The sequence below is a fragment of the Megascapheus bottae genome, chromosome 3, assembly GCF_031878675.1.
Source record: "Megascapheus bottae isolate mThoBot1 chromosome 3, mThoBot2.hap1, whole genome shotgun sequence".
NCBI lineage: Eukaryota > Metazoa > Chordata > Mammalia > Rodentia > Geomyidae > Megascapheus > Megascapheus bottae.
In genome coordinates, this window is record NC_143511.1 from 80,286,681 (window position 1) to 80,305,332 (window position 18,652).

At 45.2% G+C, this 18,652-nt stretch overlaps 1 protein-coding gene across 3 annotated transcripts in view; it reads right to left on the reverse strand.

The window, feature by feature from the left end:
- The window catches only part of Ttll11 (tubulin tyrosine ligase like 11), a 231,151-nt gene that overhangs the window by 15,482 nt on the left and 197,017 nt on the right, over positions 1-18,652 (reverse strand). For all 3 annotated transcript variants that reach the window (XM_090330567.1, XM_090330565.1, XM_090330566.1), the window contains one exon: positions 16,551-16,657. In XM_090330567.1, the coding sequence (XP_090186693.1) occupies positions 16,551-16,657 (107 nt within the window). The remainder of the gene's footprint in view (positions 1-16,550; positions 16,658-18,652) is intronic.

Here is an 18,652-nt window from a genome sequence, read left to right on the forward strand (position 1 = left end):
AAAAGGGAGTCTCAGGAGAAAGTGACACATGCTTTGAACTAAATGAAAATGAAAATAGTATTTTACTGAAATGGGTAGGACACAGTGAAAGCCATGCTTAGAGGAAAGTGTATGTAACTGGTGCGTATATTAGATAAGAAGCAAGATTGACAGTAATTTAAGCCCTCATTTTAGGAAAACTGGAAAAAGAAGGAAAATTTAAATGTGACGTAAGTAAAAGAAATCATGAAAATTAGAAAACAAGGAGGTGAAATTAAAACCAGGAAATCCATAGAGAAAAATCAATGAAACCAAATGTTGATGCTTTGTAAAAATCAACAACATTGAGAAACCTCTACCAGGCTAATCAAGAAAAAGGAAGAGAGAAGATTATTGTAAAACTAGTTGCTAATAACAAATCACTAATATCAGAAAAGAAAGAGGAATCAACCCTCCTCTCCCCAGGGGCATTAAAAAGATAAGAGAGGAAAATTATGAATAATCTGTGTCCATGAATTTGGTAACTTAGATATAATGAACCAAATTCTTTTTTTTTTTTTTTTTTTTTTTTTTTTGCCAGTCCTGGGGCTTGAGCTCAGGGCCTGGCTATTGTCCTTGGACTTTCTCAAGGCTAGTGTTCTACCACTTGAGCCACAGTGCCACTTCTGGCTTTTCCTGTGTATGTGGTATGGAGGAATCAAACTCAGGGCTTCATGTATGGTAGGCAAGCACTCTACTACTAGGCCACAGTCCTGGCCCCTGGACCAAGTTCTTGAAAGGCACACTTTACCAAAACTCACACCAGGAAACAGATCATCTGAATAAGTCTATCATCCATGACAGACTCGTTAATATCCTCCTCTCAAAAGAAACAAAAGGTCCAGATAGGTTCACTGGTGAATTTTGCCAAACATTTTTAAAAAGAAACAATAGTGATTCAGCCAGTTCCAGAATACAATGGCAGGGGGGAATACAGATTGTTTAGATATGTGCTTCTCAATCTCCAGATAACTTTGGGATTTCCCAGGTATCTTTCCTTCTGTCATTTATTTTTAGTTTGAGTCTATTGTGGTCTGAGAGTATGCTCTGTATTATTTCTACTCTTGTAAAACTGTCAAAATATGTTTTATACCCTAGAATGAACTCAGTCATGGTGAACATTTCATATGAACGGAGAAGAATGGATATTCTTTTCTGGTTGGATAATATATTTTAAACATGTCAATTAGATACAGTTGATTGATGGTACCATCCAGTTTGTCTGTATCCTTACCCACTGTTTTGTTTTGTTTTGTTTTGTTTTGTTTTACCGATGGGGGTGCTGAAGTCTCCAACCACAGTGATAGATGTATCTACTTTTCCTTGTGGTTCTATTGTTTTGCTACATGTATATTGACACTCTGTCCTTAGGTACATGTATGTTGAGAGAGTTGGAGAACTGGCCTCTTTATCATTACTATGCACCTGTAGCTCCAGTAATTTTCCTTATCCCACTTTGTCTGAAATACAGCTTTCCAGGTTTGGTTTGTCTTCAACCCTTTATCTAAGCTTTTGTCTATCTCTCTATGTTTATGTCTTATCTATGCTTTTATCTATCTATGTTTACACTATATGACTTTCTTGCAAACAACATACAGTTGAGCTTTGTTTTTCATTCTCTTCACAGGCTCTGTATTTCAACCGATTTATGTAAGCTATTAACATTTAAAGTAATTGCTTATATAATTGAATGAATATCTCTCATGATTACAACTTGTTTCTATTCATTACATGTGTTCTTTTTTTCCTGTTTTTAAATATTCTCTTATTCTGCCTTCTCTGGTTTTAATAGAACATTTTTTTTGTTGTTTTATTTTTGCCAGTATCAGAGTTTGAACTCAGGGCCTTGCCCTTGCTCTTCTGGAGCTCTTCCTCTTGAGCCTCACTTCTAGAAGGCTTTTTGGAGAATGAAGTCTCAAGGGATTTTTCTGCCCATCTTGGACTTGAACTTCAATCCTTTGGATCTCAGCCTCCTAAGCAGCTAGGATTACAGCCATGAGCCACCAGCACCCAACTTCAATAGACATCACATATGATTATATTTTCTCTCTTTTTTCAGTGTACCAATTATACTTGTCATCCTCCTCCTCTCTTTACCTCACTTTTTAAGAGGTAGGACCTCACAACTGTTGTCCAGGCTGGCATGAAACTCCTGAACTCTCAAGAAACTCTGACTCTGCTCTCTTGAGGTCCATGCAGCACACCCAGCCTCCATACTTCTTTTTCCTCTTTTTAAGATTAGTTATTATCCTAGTTTGGAACATACATATCTATCTAATAAGTTCACTGTCAAAGAACATTGCACCAGAGAGATGAAGAAAATCTAATCTAGGTGACCTTGGGTTTAAGTATTAAATTTTGGATATATCACCGCAAGAAAGGTATATAAAAGCAAAAAATGGTAAGTTGTACTTTATTAAAATTTAAAACTTCTGCTTCGGGAAAGATATGACTGAGAAGATGGAGTCAGTTCAGTGGCAGAATACTTGGTTAGCATGCACAGGCTCTGGGTTCGAACCCTAGGGCCATGGGGGTGGGGAATGAAAACGGAAGGGATAAGCCATAGATGAGAAAAATACGTGACACAAATATACTTGCTGAAGAACTTATTCCCAAAATATACAACAAAACTCTTAAAACTCAACAATAAGGAAACAGTCCAATTAAGAAATGGATCCAAAAGCTGAACAGACGTCTCACTGGGGAGTATATTAAAGAGTATATTGAAGTAGCAAAGCAGCTATGAGAAGATGCTCAACATCAAATGGCTTCAGGGAATTCAAATGAAAATGAAAACCACCACTATACCTATTAGAATGATTACATTCTAAAAAAGAACCCGTCTAGACTAAATGCTGACAAGGACGTGGTACACCAGAGATTGTCACCCAGTCCTTGTGGGAATACAATGACACTGATATTTTGGACAGCTTGGCAGTTTCTTATAAAGCTAACTGTAACATTACCACATGTGTTAGGCAGGGCTCTTCAGGGAGGCAGAATCATCGGGAGATAGAGAAGTAGATAGATAGATAGATAGATAGATAGATAGATAGATAGATAGATAGATAGATGAAAGGGGATTTATTAAGTTTATTGGTCATACAATCACAGAGGCTGGGAAGTCTCACATCAGGCTAAGTCTATATCGCAAAGCTTCAGAACTAAGGCAATGGTGGTGTAGATTTGCAGTTCAAGGTCAAAGTCTTGACAACCTTTGAGGGGAGTACCTCTGTAAATCTGGGAATCCAGAGGCCAGGGCACTGGAGTCCTAATGACCCAGAGTCTCCCAGGGAAGATGAGGGTGAGGAGGAAGAGGAAGAGGAGGAAGAGGAGGAGGAAGAGGAGGAGGAGGAGGAGGAGGAAGAGGAGGAGGAGGAGGAGGAGGAGGAGGAGGATAACCTTTCTTCCCCATTCAGTCCACTGGCTACATGCCAGCTCCAGAGACAATGCATCACCTGTTCTAAGGACTCAATATTCCTTTGTCCAATCAGATGACATCTAAAATTAACCATCTTCCTGGGGCAGGATAGATCAGGGAAAATGAGGAATGGGAAACGGGAGGCAGGAATTCAGAGACAAATTCTGGATAACGAACAGCTTGATGAAAAGCTCACAGGTATTCTTTTATTGCTTTCACAGCCAGACCCCATGAGCCCCAGCCTCATATTGTTAACATTCATTAAAAAAAAAAAGATTTGAGGGTAGGACAAGCTTCCCCTGATCTTGTCTGCTGCCCAAACGACTAGCATTTCTAGAACTTAGCAAAGACATCTAAGAGAATGGCACAGCTGAGGAAAAGAAATAGAAAGGCAAAACCCAAAACCTTGGGGAAATGACTCCTATGAGTAGAAAAATTGTAAAAACAAAACATCTGCTTCTCCTGAAGGGGGCAGTTGAGCTCCCTATTCAGGAGTGGGGAATTTTTTTTTTTTCTACCAGCACCATACGGGCAGCTGAGACGCGTTCGTGTCTGGCCTGTCCTGAACCAAATGATTTCGGCCGGTGTGCAGGATGTCCCCCGACCTTGTAGAGATTCCTGGACCCCCGTTTCATTATGTTCCAGAGTGCAGTGAACAGCCAGCCTTAAAAACCTCTGGGCCCAATTCCTAAGGCAAGAATGCCTAGACACCCGAGGCGCAGAGCAGAGGCCAGCATCCTCCTCAGCGGACTTGAGCCCAAGCCCAGCCCACCTTTTCACCATAAATTCCAGATGTGAAAGCAGGCATTGTACCCTCTACCAGATGTGCCCGCACCCATGTCTGGGTTGGGGGCTGCTTTTCTATCTCCTTTTAATAATGACCATTTTTGGTCTCTACCTCAGTATATACACTAAACTTCTTTTTTGTGTGGGTGACAACATCATGCACTTGGTACTCCAGGGCCAGGCAAGGCCTCCCCTCTCTGGAGACTTCCTCCGGGTTTTAGTTACATCATGCCATCCAATAATCACATTCTTGGGTGTTCGCCTAACCATGCTGAAAACTTATTCCCACATAAAACCTGTACATGGATAATTATAGCAGTTTTATTCATGATCCTCAAACCTGGAAGCCACCAAGATTCCCTTGGATAAATGACTAAACTAACAACTGAGCCCAACCCATCCAACAGGCTACCACTCAGAGATTTAAAAGCAAATGGGGCCAGAGGTGTGGATCAAGTGGTAGAGTACCTGCCTAGCAAGTACCAGGCCCTGAATTCAAACCCGAGTACCTCAAATAAACAAAGCAAAAAATAAAAAAAAAAAACAGTAAGGCCCCAGGCTCAAACCAAGGTACTTCTAAAAAACAACTGTAATTTAATTATCAAACCACCAAAAATACTGAAGAACTTAAATGCATATTGCCAAGCGAAGGAAGTCAGTTTGAAATAATATGACATTTTGGAAAAGACAAGCCTGGAGAGTAAAAAGATCACAGGTTGCCCTGGGCTCAGGGGGATGAAAATATAAAGCACAGGTGTGTGTGTGTGTGTGTGTGTGTGTGTGTGTGTGTGTGTGTGTGTGTGTGTGTGTGTGTGTGTGTGTGTGTGTGTGTGTGTGTGTGTGTGTGTGTGTGCTGATCCTGGGGCTTGAACTCAAGGCCTGGGTGTTATCTTTGAGCTTGAGCACAGAGATTGATTTGGGCAGGAGAACTGTTCTCTCTGATGCTGTCACGGTGGATAGAAATATCATTACACATTTGTCAAAACCTATAGAACTGTATAACACAAGTGAGCCTTAATGTAAACCACATCTCAGTCAATATCAGCATGGCAATAATTTGTTAACTGGAACCAATGTCCGTTGACAAACACAAGATGGCATTTTAGGGTAACTTGTGTATGGGGGTGGGGCAGTATATAAGACTTGTCTATACTGTCTGCTCTATGCTCTTGAACATATAAACTTATTCATCTCAGCAAGAACTTGTACAGCTCCTGGGTGTGTTAGGTGTTCCAAGTAAGTGCAGCTTGAGTCTATGTTGATGACTGGCGTGTTTGGCAAGCTTTTGTCAGGATACTTGGTTCTGATTCCAATTGTCATTGGAGGTGCCCTGATCCTTCCTCTTCAGCTTTCTCGTCCTCTCTTTCTCTTTTGCTTCCTGGAGGTATAGGGGATTACACTCAGGGCCTCATGCCTGTACCTATGCTTCCAGTCCTTTTGTAAGGTGATTATTTGTCGATGACCCTTCTACTCATGTCTCCTTGTGTTACAGGGATGTTGGGCACTTGAATGACCTAGCTAGCATGCTTTTCCTGTAGCTGAGGTAACAGGTGCATGCTGTCACACCCAGCCATTGGTGGTGATGGAGTCTTGATGGAGTTTCTTGAACTTTTTGGTCAGTCTGGCCTGGAACCTTGGTCTCCACTTCCTCAGCAGCTGTCTATCCTTCCTTCTTCCCTTCCTTTCCTTTCCTTCTTTCTTTTTTTCCATATATTTTTATTGTAATTAATAGAAGGGTTACATTATATTCACCAGATAGAAGGTGCAGTAATTCACATACATTGATACCCTTTCTCATGTCATGGTCCCCATTTCCCTCCCCACCCCTGCCACTCATGTTGTTTTCTCCCCTTCCCTATCCTATTTCAAATAACCAATCAAGTACATATACAATATATCAGATAACAAGGTGAAATATTGTAAAAATATGAGATAACCAAGGGACAGCAAAGGAGAGATAACATAGTACATTAATGACAACAATAACTCATTATATGGCTTTCATTTAGCGTCATCCTATATGGCCTTATGTATCTAGGTTTTGTTCTACTGTAAATCTCTGCTAGGAGACCCCAAGGTTTCTACTGATTATGACAAATGAGGCAAACCATTGAGCCTATGTTCCTTTGAGTCTGGCTTACTTCACTTAATATGATTTTTTCTAAGTCTTTCCATTTCCTTACAAATGGGGCGATGTTGTTCTGACAGCAGCATAGAATTCCATTGTGTATAAATACCACATCTTGTTGATCCAATCATCAACTGAGGGACATCTGGGTTGGTTCCATATCTTTGCTATGGTGAATAGTGCTGCAATGAACATTGTTGTGCTAGTGGATTTAGTATGTTCTTGTTTCTGGACGACTGGTTAAATGCCAAGGAGTGGAATTGCTGGGTCATAGGGGAGTTCTATGTTTCGTCTTTTGAGGAACTGCCATACTGCTTTCCATAGTGGCTGAATGAGTTTGCACTCCCCCCAACAGTGTAGTAGTGATCCCTCCTGGCCACATTCCCGCCAGCATCTGTTATTAGATTTCTTGATCATGGCCATTCTAACTGGAGTGAGGTAGAATCTTAAGAGTTGTTTTGATCTGCATTTCTTTTATGGCCAGAGATATCAAGCATTTCTTCATGTGTCTATAGGCCATTTTTGTTTCTTCTTCAGAGAAGACTCTCTTTAAATCTTTGGCCCATCTTTTAATGGGGTGGTATTTCTTTGGAGATTAGTTTGGGAGTGATTCAATTTTTTGAGTTGTTGATATATTTTAGATATGAGGCCTTTGTCTGTTGTATGGTTAGTGAAGATCTTCTCCCACTCTGTAGGCTTTCTACTTAATTTGCTAGCTATGTCCTTTGCCATACAGAAGCTCTGCAGTTTAATGCAGTCCCACTTATCCAGACTTTCTTTGATTTGTTGTGTTTCTTGGTCCTTATTAAGAAAGTTTCGACCTGTGCCAAGGAGACCTAGTGTATCTCCTATTCCTTGTAAAGTTTTCAGTGTATCTGCTTTTACCTCAAGGTCTTTGATCCATTTGGAGTTAATCCTAGTGCAGGGTGACAAAGAAGGATCCAAATTCCTTCTTTCTTTTTCTCTTTCCTCCTTCCTTTCCTTTCCAAACCATTTTCATTAACATACAGTAGTCATAGGAGGGGGATTCCGTTGTGACACTATATATATATATATATATATATATATATGTACAAGAAGACACTCTGGTCAAACCCCACCAGTCAAGCTCCCTTATCCCCCTCCCTCTTCTTAGGACATTTCATTGGGTTTCCTTGCTCGACTTTCTTACATGCAGATGAACTACTTCAGCCTTATTCACTCATTCACCTTCTCTGAGAGTTCCCCTCCTGCTGGAATTGGGCCCTCACAACAGAGTCTGTTTTACTTCTCTGTTGTTTCTTTTTCACTTTCTTAGAGTGCATCAATTGTACCAGTCTAATGTTCCTTTACTCAGCTTTCAATGAAGATTAAGAGAGGTTGCTCCTGTGCATGGCGGGAAGATCCAGTGAGGTGCTTTGTTTCAGCCATGTAACCCTTTACAAACTCCTCTGCCTCTGGCCAGGACGGGGTGAGAGGGGCTCTGGACTGAGCTCTCCTCCCATGGTCTGGACACATCTGCCATCATCACCCTGTGACATGCATGATCAGGAAGTCAATTCACCAAGCACAGCTCTCCCGACTCCTAGGCTGGGGGCAGTTGGGACTGGCATGTGTGCTGGCACCTGCGTGGGCTGTGAGTTCACTGTGTGAGCAGTCCAGAACTAAGATGAGGCCCTGATGTCATGAGGGGTCCAGAAACTCCTCCCAGCCTTGATTTCCTTCTCTGAAAGTGGGGTCACAAACTAGACAGAGCTTCCCAGGAACCGGCGTATTCACTAGACAAGAGGGCATGGAAGCCATTTTATACTTTGTAACATATACTCACGCACATATTTTCTCTCTCTCTCTCTCTCTCTCTCTCTCTCTCTCTCTCTCTCTCTCTCTCTCTCTCTCCTCTCTCCTCTCTCTCTCTCTCTCACACACACACACACACACACACACACACACACACACACACACACACACACACAGATTCATGATGGTGGCAGAATAAAAAGGAAAGGGAGCCATGTGGAAGCCAGGAACATACTTCCTTATGAAATACTGCCAACAACTTGAGGTACCTGTCTCTAGTTTATTGCAGAGGCCACTCTGGCCTTCAGAGTGAGCTCTGGAAGATTCCCAAAGGTCAGCACAGGTGTGGAAGTCTGCCAGTTTCTTCTGTAAGGCCTGGGGACAGGAAGCAGTCAGGGTAAGGTGTATGTATGTTGTGTGCGTGTGTGTGTGTGTGTGTGTGTGTGTGTGTATGTGTGTGAAAAATCAGCTTTTCTTTTTTCTTGGCTTTTCTCTTCCTCTTCTTCCACCTCTTGCTTCTCCTTCTCTTGCTCCTCCTCTTCCTCTTCCTCCTTTTCCTCCTCCTCCTCTTTCTTCTTCATGCTGGTATTAGGGCTTGAATTCAGGGTCTGGCAGCTGTCCCTTGGCTCTTTTAATTTAAGCTGGCCCTCTACCACTTGAGCCATACCTCCACTTCTTGCTTTTAGTTGACTGAGATAAGAACATGAAGAACCTTCTTGCCGTTGGCTTTGAACTGTGATCCTCAGATCTCAGCCTCTTGAGTAGCTAGGATTACAGGTGTGAGACCCCTGTACCTGGCAGAAGTCAGCTTTTCTATCTCCTCTATTTTTAGGGAGCAGACTTGTGGGCAGAGGTCCTGGCCTCGTTAATCCAGGAGACCGAGGATGAGGAAGGCTAGGTACTTGCTTCATTTGGGGTAGTGGGGATGAGTGCACACAGCCTGGGGCACCCCTGGGGTGAAGACACCTCAAAAGAACCCTGACTTCACTTTGTAGGCGTCTGGGGTGGGGGAGGGAAGGCTGGCATTTCTTTTGGCTCGCTTGTGCTTATTAAAAATAGTTCTGATGCCTACTATTTTGTAAGTGTGTAGGGCACACATCCAGAGAAGCCCATCTGACTGAGAGATAATTTCAAGGCTGAAGAATATCATCGGTAACAGACACCTCCGTGAGGCATTGCGTGAGCGCAGCCCTGCTCTCTGAGGCCCCCATCTGCCCAGGGGTGGGGGAATCCATGTATATGTATAAGGGAGGCCTTGCTAAACATTCCAAGTAAAAACACTTTAAAAATATTTCAGTACATCTCCAACCAAATACAACTTGGTGGCGGCTCATTCCAGCTGACGACGGTGATTTGTACAAGGCGACTGAGGAAACGTGGCTGAGAGACTGGGACTAGACTCAGATGCCCCCAGGACCAGCTGGCTGGCAGAGCAGTGCATCAGGGCCATATGACCGGTGGGTGTGGAATAGGGACAGTGCTGGGACACAATAGGAAGATCTCTGGGGATTTGATTAACTTCAGGCCAGAGCTGCAGGCTTGTGCCTTGTTTCCATGCCTAATGGGTGCTGTGAGCGGAGCAGAAGAGAAGCGCTGGGGTCCAGCCTGGGGAAGAATGGCTTATTGAGGCGGAGGAGCGGAGCTGTGGGATGCAACTCTAGCAGAGGCAGCCCCCCCCACAGTGGAGGCCATCTCAGGTGGCTGACACCCTGGGGTGACAGTGGAGCTGGTAGCTGGACAAATGTCCAGCCTGAGAGAGCTTAATCACTCCATGTTCTTCCTTGGACTTGGAGTTGGGAGATGAGACACTGCAGGAGGTGGTTGATGGGAGGTTGTGAGCTGAAAGGTGATTTCAAAGGCAGTGAGCCTGTCTAGGTGCATGGGCTCCTCTCCCCAAGTCACCAACCCACCAGTGTTTTGTGGGGCCCACTGGAAAGGGGATGAGAGGGCTGGGACTCTGACTGGCACCAAGGGACAATCAGTTGTCACCTCGAATCTCACCGCTCTGGCTGGGCTGTGACACAACCCCTTCTTTCTCTCTCCTCCAGCACCTGCAAAGACTTAGCAGAAGCCGATGCCCAGGAAACGAATCCCAAAGAAGCCACACAGGGAGAGTCATGTGATCACAATCACCACAGCTCAGACTGTGGGGCGCAGGGTCAGAGATGGCTCCAGGCCTCCTGGGATTTGTTTCATTTCTTCATGTTTTTTGGAGGGAGGGAGATATCGTGATTAACTTGACTTCACAGGTGAAGACAGTGAAAGGAAGTTGAAGCACTTGTTAGAAGTTATCTAGCTACCAAGTTATTAAACCCAAGTTCAAAGCCAGATTTGTCCAAATTCAGAGCCTGTGGCCTTGAGTAAATTGCTGTTCAAATCAAGGCAGTTTTAGGAAGTAGGGCACGAGGCTCAGGTGCTCAGACATTAAATTTACTTTTTGGAGCAAGGTGTGTGTGTGTGTGTGTGTGTGTGTGTGTGTGTGTGTGTGTGTGTGTGATGTGTGTTTAGTGGGAAATGGTATAGGAGGGTAATTCTTCCTTTGTACTCATGTTACACCATTGGTTACTGGGAAGAACCATTAGCATTTCTTCTTTTCTTTTTCTTCTTCTGTTTTTTTTTTCCCCAGAGCTGAGGACTGAACTCAGGGCCTTGCACTTGCCAGGCAAGGGCTCTTCCGCTGAGCTAAATCCCCAACCCCTCTTCTTCTGGTTTTTATTGAGACAGAGCCTCACTATACAGCCCAGACTGATATATCTGCTTCTATCTGCTGAGTTCTGGGTTACAGTGTGTGTCACTAGGCCTGGCATAGCTTCTTTCTCAAAACAGGGAAACATCAGGCTGAGAAGTGAACAGAGGCCCAGGAAGGCCAGGTGTCAGGATTGTGCTGCGTGTTCTCTATGCCTGGGTGGTGGGCTCGGCTCTCCCTTCATAGATGAACTCTGGCTCTCTCCTCACTGACACCAGCGATGCCATTTATTGCCTGATTTCCATGCTGTCCTCATCTCTCGCCTTCAAAATGTGTGATCTATGCTGGAAGGAGTTGAAGCAATGTCGCCTTGATAAGAAGAAATCGTGAGTGCAATTTACATGAAATCATTGCATCACCACAGCCAATTTGTTTCCTCATTTGATTCCAGCCTGGGAGAGGGCTACAACACCCCAGTTTTGCTGATAACACCCTCATTTAGTTCTGTATTCTGATGGAAGTTCTAGAATTGGAAATTAAAATCCTTTTTTTTTTTAATGACAATTCCACTGGCATGCCAGAGAGTGTGAGATTCATATTACTAGTTCCATTGAGCTCTTGAACAGTCTTCGACATTCCAGTGCTGAAGAGAGGTCTTTTCAGGGAAGGGTGAACTTGGGGTGCAGATAAAGTAGGGAGAGATATGTCAGATGCACGTTATTCTCGAGTAAGATTTGTTTTTGGAGGGTGGTGAGTTTGTGTGTGCTTATACCATTATTAATAGCTAGTTACCAAAGCTAACTGCCTAGGAACAGGCTCGGAATGGACCATGAAAGAAGGTCTCATGAATGATGCTGATTAATGCAGTTTTATGCACTTGAGATCCAGCAGAATACAAAACAAACCATGACCTGTCTGTTTGAGAGGCTGGGTCCTTTGTAAATTTTTTCCCAGTTTTGAAATTTCTCCTCATTCATCTTTTTTTTTTTTCTTTTTCTTATGCTGGTCCTGAGGCTTGAACTCAGGACCCAGTCATTATCCCTGAGCTTTTTTTTGTTCAAGGCTAGTGCTTCACCACTTGAACCATAGCTCTGCTTCAAGCTGTTTTGGTGCTTAATTGCGGATAAAGAATCTCATAGACTTTTTTTTGTCTGGGCTGGCTTTGAAGTGCGATCCTAAGATCTCAGCCTCCTGAATAGCTAGGACCACTGGTACCTGGCTTCACGTATCTTTTTTTTTTTGGCCAGTCCTGGGGCTTGAACTTAGGGCCTGAGCACTGTCCTTGGGCTTTCTCAAGGCCATAGCTCTACCACTTGAGCCATAGCACCACTTCCGGCTTTTCTATGTATGTGGTACCAAGGAATCGAACCCTGGTCTTCGTGCATGCTAGCCAAGCACTCTACCACTAGGCTACACTCCCGGCTCTTCACTCAACTTTTTTTAAGCACCAATTTTCTCCTACATTTCAATAGCACGATCCCTGATGCTGGCTATCTTTCTCTTCACAATGGTCTCAAGTGTCAGGGATCTGGTAAAATTCTTCTCTGAGTACCAGTGTTGCTGGGTGCCAGGCAAGAGTTCAGGGTAGAAGAAGAGTCAAGGGGAGGATGTGCAGGCATTTAGACACAGTTGGTGCTGGGGGTGGGAGATAATCCTATCTCACTGGGCTGGCTGGCATTTTCAACTGAGCATTCAGAGGCAGGAAAATCATATCTACTTTAAGATATGGCTCTCACATTCAGATTTCTCTGCTTTGAGGGCATCAAACACTCACTGGGCCACGAGCAAGACACTGTTGTATGTGTTAGGCCAAACACAAAGCCTCTGAGGATACCCTGCTAGTGCTCTTTCTGGGTAACACTGTATTCCCCCCTCCTAAGAGCCGAGGGTGGATTCTGTCTGTTGACAGAATCCTCTGTACCCCTCCTCTGTTATTCTCCCCGGGGAGCTGCAGCCACAACCTGGAATATTATCAACTCCTCTGGGCGCACACTTGTAATCCGGACATGGTGGCTATAGTGCAAAAGGCTCATGAGCACTACGGTTATACTCATCTTGGTTCAGATTCCAGGGTTGCCCTCCAAGGCTTTGATTCTGCTTAATTTCACCTCTTTCAGCATCAGTTCTTCATCTGTCCAATGGGCATGACAGTTCTTATAAGAATGCATATGAATTAAATGGGGTGATTCATAACAAACGTTTTCTACTTTCCAATAGTAAATGTCCAGTAAATAGCCTCTATTTATATCTCTGTGGGGCCCAATACTAGATGACATAGTCATTACTTTTTGTTGAATGAATGATTGGCCTTTGAGAATATTTTACCGTTCTTCAGACTTCTCTCTCTTGTTTTTGGTGGCAGTAATTCAATGGTGGGAACACTCGCATGATAAGCATGGATTTTACTACTGAGCCCTATACCCAGCCTCAAAGACTTCTTTCTTGTCAGTCTACATAGCTCTAGGATGGGTAAAGCTTTCGCCCTTTGGCTAGAACTTAATTGGGAGACTGGGAAGAGGGGGATGGAGCAAGGGAGGGAGAAACAGAATAAGGGAGGAAGGAAAGAAGGAAGGAACAGAGGAAGGAAGGAAGGAAAAAAAGGAAGGAAGGACTGATTTGCTGGTACTTCTGCTGATGTTTGTCTAAAGCATGAACCATAACCCAAGCACAGATTTCTTCCACTGCTCTCCAAGAGCTTCCTGAATGGACCTCATGAGGCGTGTGGGTTCTGATACCCCGTCTCTCCTTGGAAATCAGGGATGGTATGCCAGACTGAGAAAGAGACAAGAATGTAGCCCTGGCTGACACCAGCTGTAGACAGCACCAGTGAGCATGGGCACAGAGATGCTTCATTCCTGGCTTTTAATGCCTGGCCCTCCTCCTAGACCTCCCAGGCCCTGCTACTTCCTTTCTGTAGCAATGGAACCAGAAATAGAAGCTGGAGAATGAGGAAAAGGTGTTCAGGAGCTTGGATGAGGCACCCCCACCCCAATACATGCTGTAGTTCTATGTTCCCTACAGGGGAGCTGTGCTGCTGAGCTGACTACTTTATTGGCACATAATATTTGTACATATTTATGGAGAATAATGTGATGTTTCAGTACATGTATACATTATGCTATCATCAAACTAGGGTAATTAGCATATCCAACATCTTAAACAATCATCGTTCTTTGGTTACGAGAACATGCAAAGTCCTGTTTTCAGCTCTGAAATTCACAGAGCTTTCATATTAGTTCACCTTCCTCCACTGTGTGCCTCTGCCTCCAACCTCACAAGCCCTGCCCCCTCTCAGTTGCTCAGGGGAACAAGCACCTCCCGGTTGGGCTCTGGACTTGTGGAATGCACCTGGAACCTGTTGGCAGGAGGTCTGAGTTCAAATCTTGCCTTCACTACTCACTGGTGATAAGACTGGAAAGTCACTTTTGCTCTTGGATCCTCATCTGTAACATGGGATACTATTACAACACCTTGACGCTCTGGTACAAGAGTTAACAGCCATATGCCGTCTATTATCTATCTGACTCACAACTGCTGCTCCATGCACTTGTGGGTGGTAGTCCAGGCCCAGATTCATATATGCTAAAAATAAGTATTTTTTTTCATTTCCTTAGCCTGATCAGTACCAGTGGGGAGACCCTGGCAGACCTCAGAATTCCTCATCAGAGTGGAGATTGGTGTTTGTTCCCTGTGGGCTCTGTCTGCAGGGAGCTGACAATTCAAGAGGCAAACAAAACAGGGAAAGCAACTCAGAATTAACAATGGACCAGATGGTCATGCTAGTTTGAAGCAATAAAACATGATAAATAGCTTCCTGCTGCTACTCCTGATCAATTTCAATATTTAATAATTCCACAGCCCCCCACCTCCTCATCTGGCCCCTCCATGGGCATCCAGCTCACAGAACAAATACTTCTTCACTTTCTGAAGGTGTCAGCAAAAAGTGACGCTGCCTAACTGTCATATGAGCTTGCTGGGTCCTCAAAATGATAATGAATCTGCCTGTTTGTCCTGCAGACGCTCCAGCTCATGTCTCTCCTGTTGCCAGGGGAGGCTGGAGCTGTGATAAGAGCTGTTAAGTACAGAGATGCAACTAGAACGCTTGCCTTGTTGATTCAATGACTGTTGAGATCGCCTGATTTTTGCTTTTGCATGACAAAAGGGGCGGAGAGCACATTGTGGTCATCTTCCTCCAGGACCAATGAGTAGGAGGAAGTGACCTGGAAGGAAAGCCCATGTAGATTGGTGCTTGAATCTGATCCACCAACTATGCCTCTGAGCCTCAGTTTCCTTCTCTGTACCACAATCAGATCTACCTCCAGAATTGTAGTCAAGGTTGTACATGTAAAGCGCTTGGTATATAGGAAATACGACAGCCAACATCACTACTAAACTGCTTTACCACATGTAGCAAAAGCAGCAGTGATGCGTATCAGAGCCCTGCAAAGTATGTGTGTTGGGGGTGGGGTGGGGTGGGTGCTCCAAAGTTTGGACACAGGACTAGATTGGTTGAGTGTGGCACCAACTGCCAGACATCCCTACCCTAGCATTATCGACCACGGTGTCTACTGATGAGATGAACCAGCCTGCTCGGGAAGCCACAATCCCAATGCTTTAGGACCCAGTGGTGTCAGAACCTTAAAGGCCACTGTGGACAGCAGGTATCCTGGTGCCATTTTACGGATGGCAATCTCGAAGTGCAGCCAAATGCAACCTGGATCTCTCAACCTCTGACTTCACATCTGTCCCCCGAATCACAGGAACTAGCTGCTCCCTGCAGCAGCCCCTTTTTTGGAAGCTGGCTGCCACCAGCCCTGAAGTTTACCAATCTGGCGTCTTCTATACTAGGTTATAGGGACACTTAAAGAGAGAATAAGCATGAAAAAATTTGGTGGTTCTGTGATGAGTCATACACATATCAGTTATTGTTATTAGGACTTTTAAACAAAACACCCGCTGTAAGGAAAGATCAGAAACTCGCCTACTCACAGGTATACTCTAATATGACTTTTCCTCACAGAACACAGAGGATCAAGGTCAAACCCCTGAGTGTACCACTCAAGACTTTCCGTCCCCCACCCTGTGCCTTCCTGTTCCTTTTGCTCCAGTCCATCTGAGATAGCTGGGGTGGTCCGGACGCTAACTCCTTACCTGTCCACGTCTGGCTAGCCACACCTGCCTTGCATGTCAGCTGATCCTGAAGGCCCATCTCCGCTGGTTCTGCCCCTGGCCCTCCCCGGAAATGGGGGAGGAACTTTCTGCTGGCTCCTCTTTGCATCTCTCCATCTCAGCATACACTGTACTATGTCACTGTCATCCTCCCATGTCATTCCCACCCCACAGAAAGTTCTTCCCACACCAGAACCAAGTTCTCTTCAGTCTCCCCAACACCTGGCTAGCACGTGCTCAGTAGACGTGTGCTGTGGAAATGAAGGAGTGAACGAACAGCACAGTCTCCCCAAGAGAGACATAGTCAGTCTTAAGCAGAGCCAGAGGATGCTAATGGGGGGGGTGGGGGATTAGAAAGTGGCAGGGGTAGTACCTTGGTAGCAGACAGTACCCCAGAATTTCAGTTCTACTTAGTTTCTGCAGTGGTGCCCAGAGCATATTGGTTCACCTTCCTCCTTCAGCATAACAAGAAGGAACACAAGAGATGTGCTGTGACGCCCCCATCCCCCTCCCCTCATTGCTTCTTGGGGCCACATGAAAACCTGGAAGCAGGGACCAGCAGGTACCTGAGTCTCGCTGGTCCAGGGTCACAGAGTTCCACCTCCTGGTTATGTCGATGTAGAGAATGTCCACAGCGGCCATGGACAGGCTGCTACTACTCAGCTTGCAGTTCCTGCCGAGAATAGAGAGTTAGACATTACCACGACAGGAACGTTCTCTCTCTCTTCTCCAGGGTTCTGTTGTGGTCTGAATATGCCCTCCCCAATACATAGTTTGAACTCTTCTCCCCAAGGTGTGATCTATTAGGAAGTGGGGATTCTGGGGGTAGACTGGATCCTGGGGGTGTAGCCCCAGTGGGTGAGATCAGTGACTTTTAGGAAGATATCTGAGAATGCTTGCATGCTTTCTCTGCTCTAGATCCATGGATAAAATGGCCACCAGCAAGCAGGAAGCAAGGCTTCCCCATCTCTTCCTGTCTCCAAAGTGAGAAATGGATGTCTGTTGTTCTGACATTTGTTTTATTTATGCTGGTACTGGGACTTGAACTCAAGGCCAGTGTGGTCTCTTAGCTTTTTCCTCTCAAGACTGATGTTCTACCTCGTTGAGCCACAGCTCCACTTGCAGCTTTTTGGTGATTAATTGGGGATAAGTGTCTTATGGACCTCTCTGCCCCAGCCAGCTTTGTAACTGTGTTCCTTGGATTTCAGCCTCTTGAGAAACTAGGATTACAGATGTGAGCCGCCAATGGCTGGTTGTTCTGGCATTTTTTGACAATTGCTCACACTGACTTGAGATGATTTTATTTTTGTAGGTCGTGTTTCTTGCTTGGAATTGCTAATGAAGGCTGGCAGGGAATGCTGGGGAAAAAGAATGAAACTATGAGCTGCTGGGCGCTTCCATACATGCAGCCATGGCTTACTTAGGGGCTGATGGGCTTCAGGGAAGAAGGTCACATGGCCATGGGACTTGGACCAGATTCTGGCTCTGCCACTGAGAAGCACATGGCCTGGGTCATTGATTTCCTCCCTTGTCTGTGCAGTGGGTGGCTTTAATGACACTGCCACTGTATCTGTGGGAACTTCCATAGCCACGCAGGTCCTGCACTCTCTGGAAGGAAATGAGAATGCCTCATTTCAGAAAATACCCCTTTGCACACGTCTTCCTCTTCCTATCCATTAGTCCCCGGCGTGTGTGCACTGCCCCTCCTGCTGGCATCCTGGCAGCTGCTGGTGTCATGTTCAGATGACCCTTGTGACAGTCTCTCATTGAAGACATGGCTAAGGAGAAGAAGCAAGACCCCCGGATGCTGGCCCGATGAGTCCCCTGGGCCCAGCTATAGACAGGCTCCACATTCCTGCACTTTGCCTGTCTTAATTTTTGTCACTTCAACATTTAACATAAGCTCCAAATCAGCCATAGAAAACCCACATGTGGAGGGCAGAGCAGTAGTGCTGGGCCATGCCCCTTTGTGGGGGTTGTGCCAACCCCACAAAGTGGGGATTGAGGGGGGTGGCACCTCTGCAGGATGCTTTCCAAGAGTCACCTAGAAATGTCAGGAGGAGGCAGGGTGCTGCTGAGCTTCAGCTCATTCTCTCATTACGTGCAGGGAGACCAAAGTAAGCGGCTTTTCACTCTGATGTCAGCAATGGCACTCCCTGTCTAACCACAGAGTGTCTCAGCTCAAGTGCTCGCCCACGTTGACTTGGCCTGGAAATGAGGGTGATCTGGATTGAGATCTTGGCTCCCCTGCATTTTCTAGCTGCCTGACTGTAGACTGTCTCCTTACCCCAATCACATCTCGAGCCTCCGTTTCCTGGCCTGTGGAGTAAAGACGACGATAATACTACCCACACATTTTATTGAGGGGTGGAGGCTGGTCAAGACCTACGTGTTGCCTGGTACTGGGCAGACCCAAAGCAATCATTCGTTTCCTTCCAGATCCCACTCTCCCTGTCCCCTTTCCTCTCCTGCAGCCAGGACAAGTATGAAGTGAGTAGCATCACCCCAGCCACAGTCCCAGCTAATGAGAAAGTGGCACTTTGATTTTGCATTTGTCATGATCCCTTATGGGGACAGCTCTGGTTCTGTGGGAACCAGACTGGTGGGATGTTGATTAGCGAGCAGAAATGGGCATACAGAAGCCCTACTCCAAACCTAGACACACCCC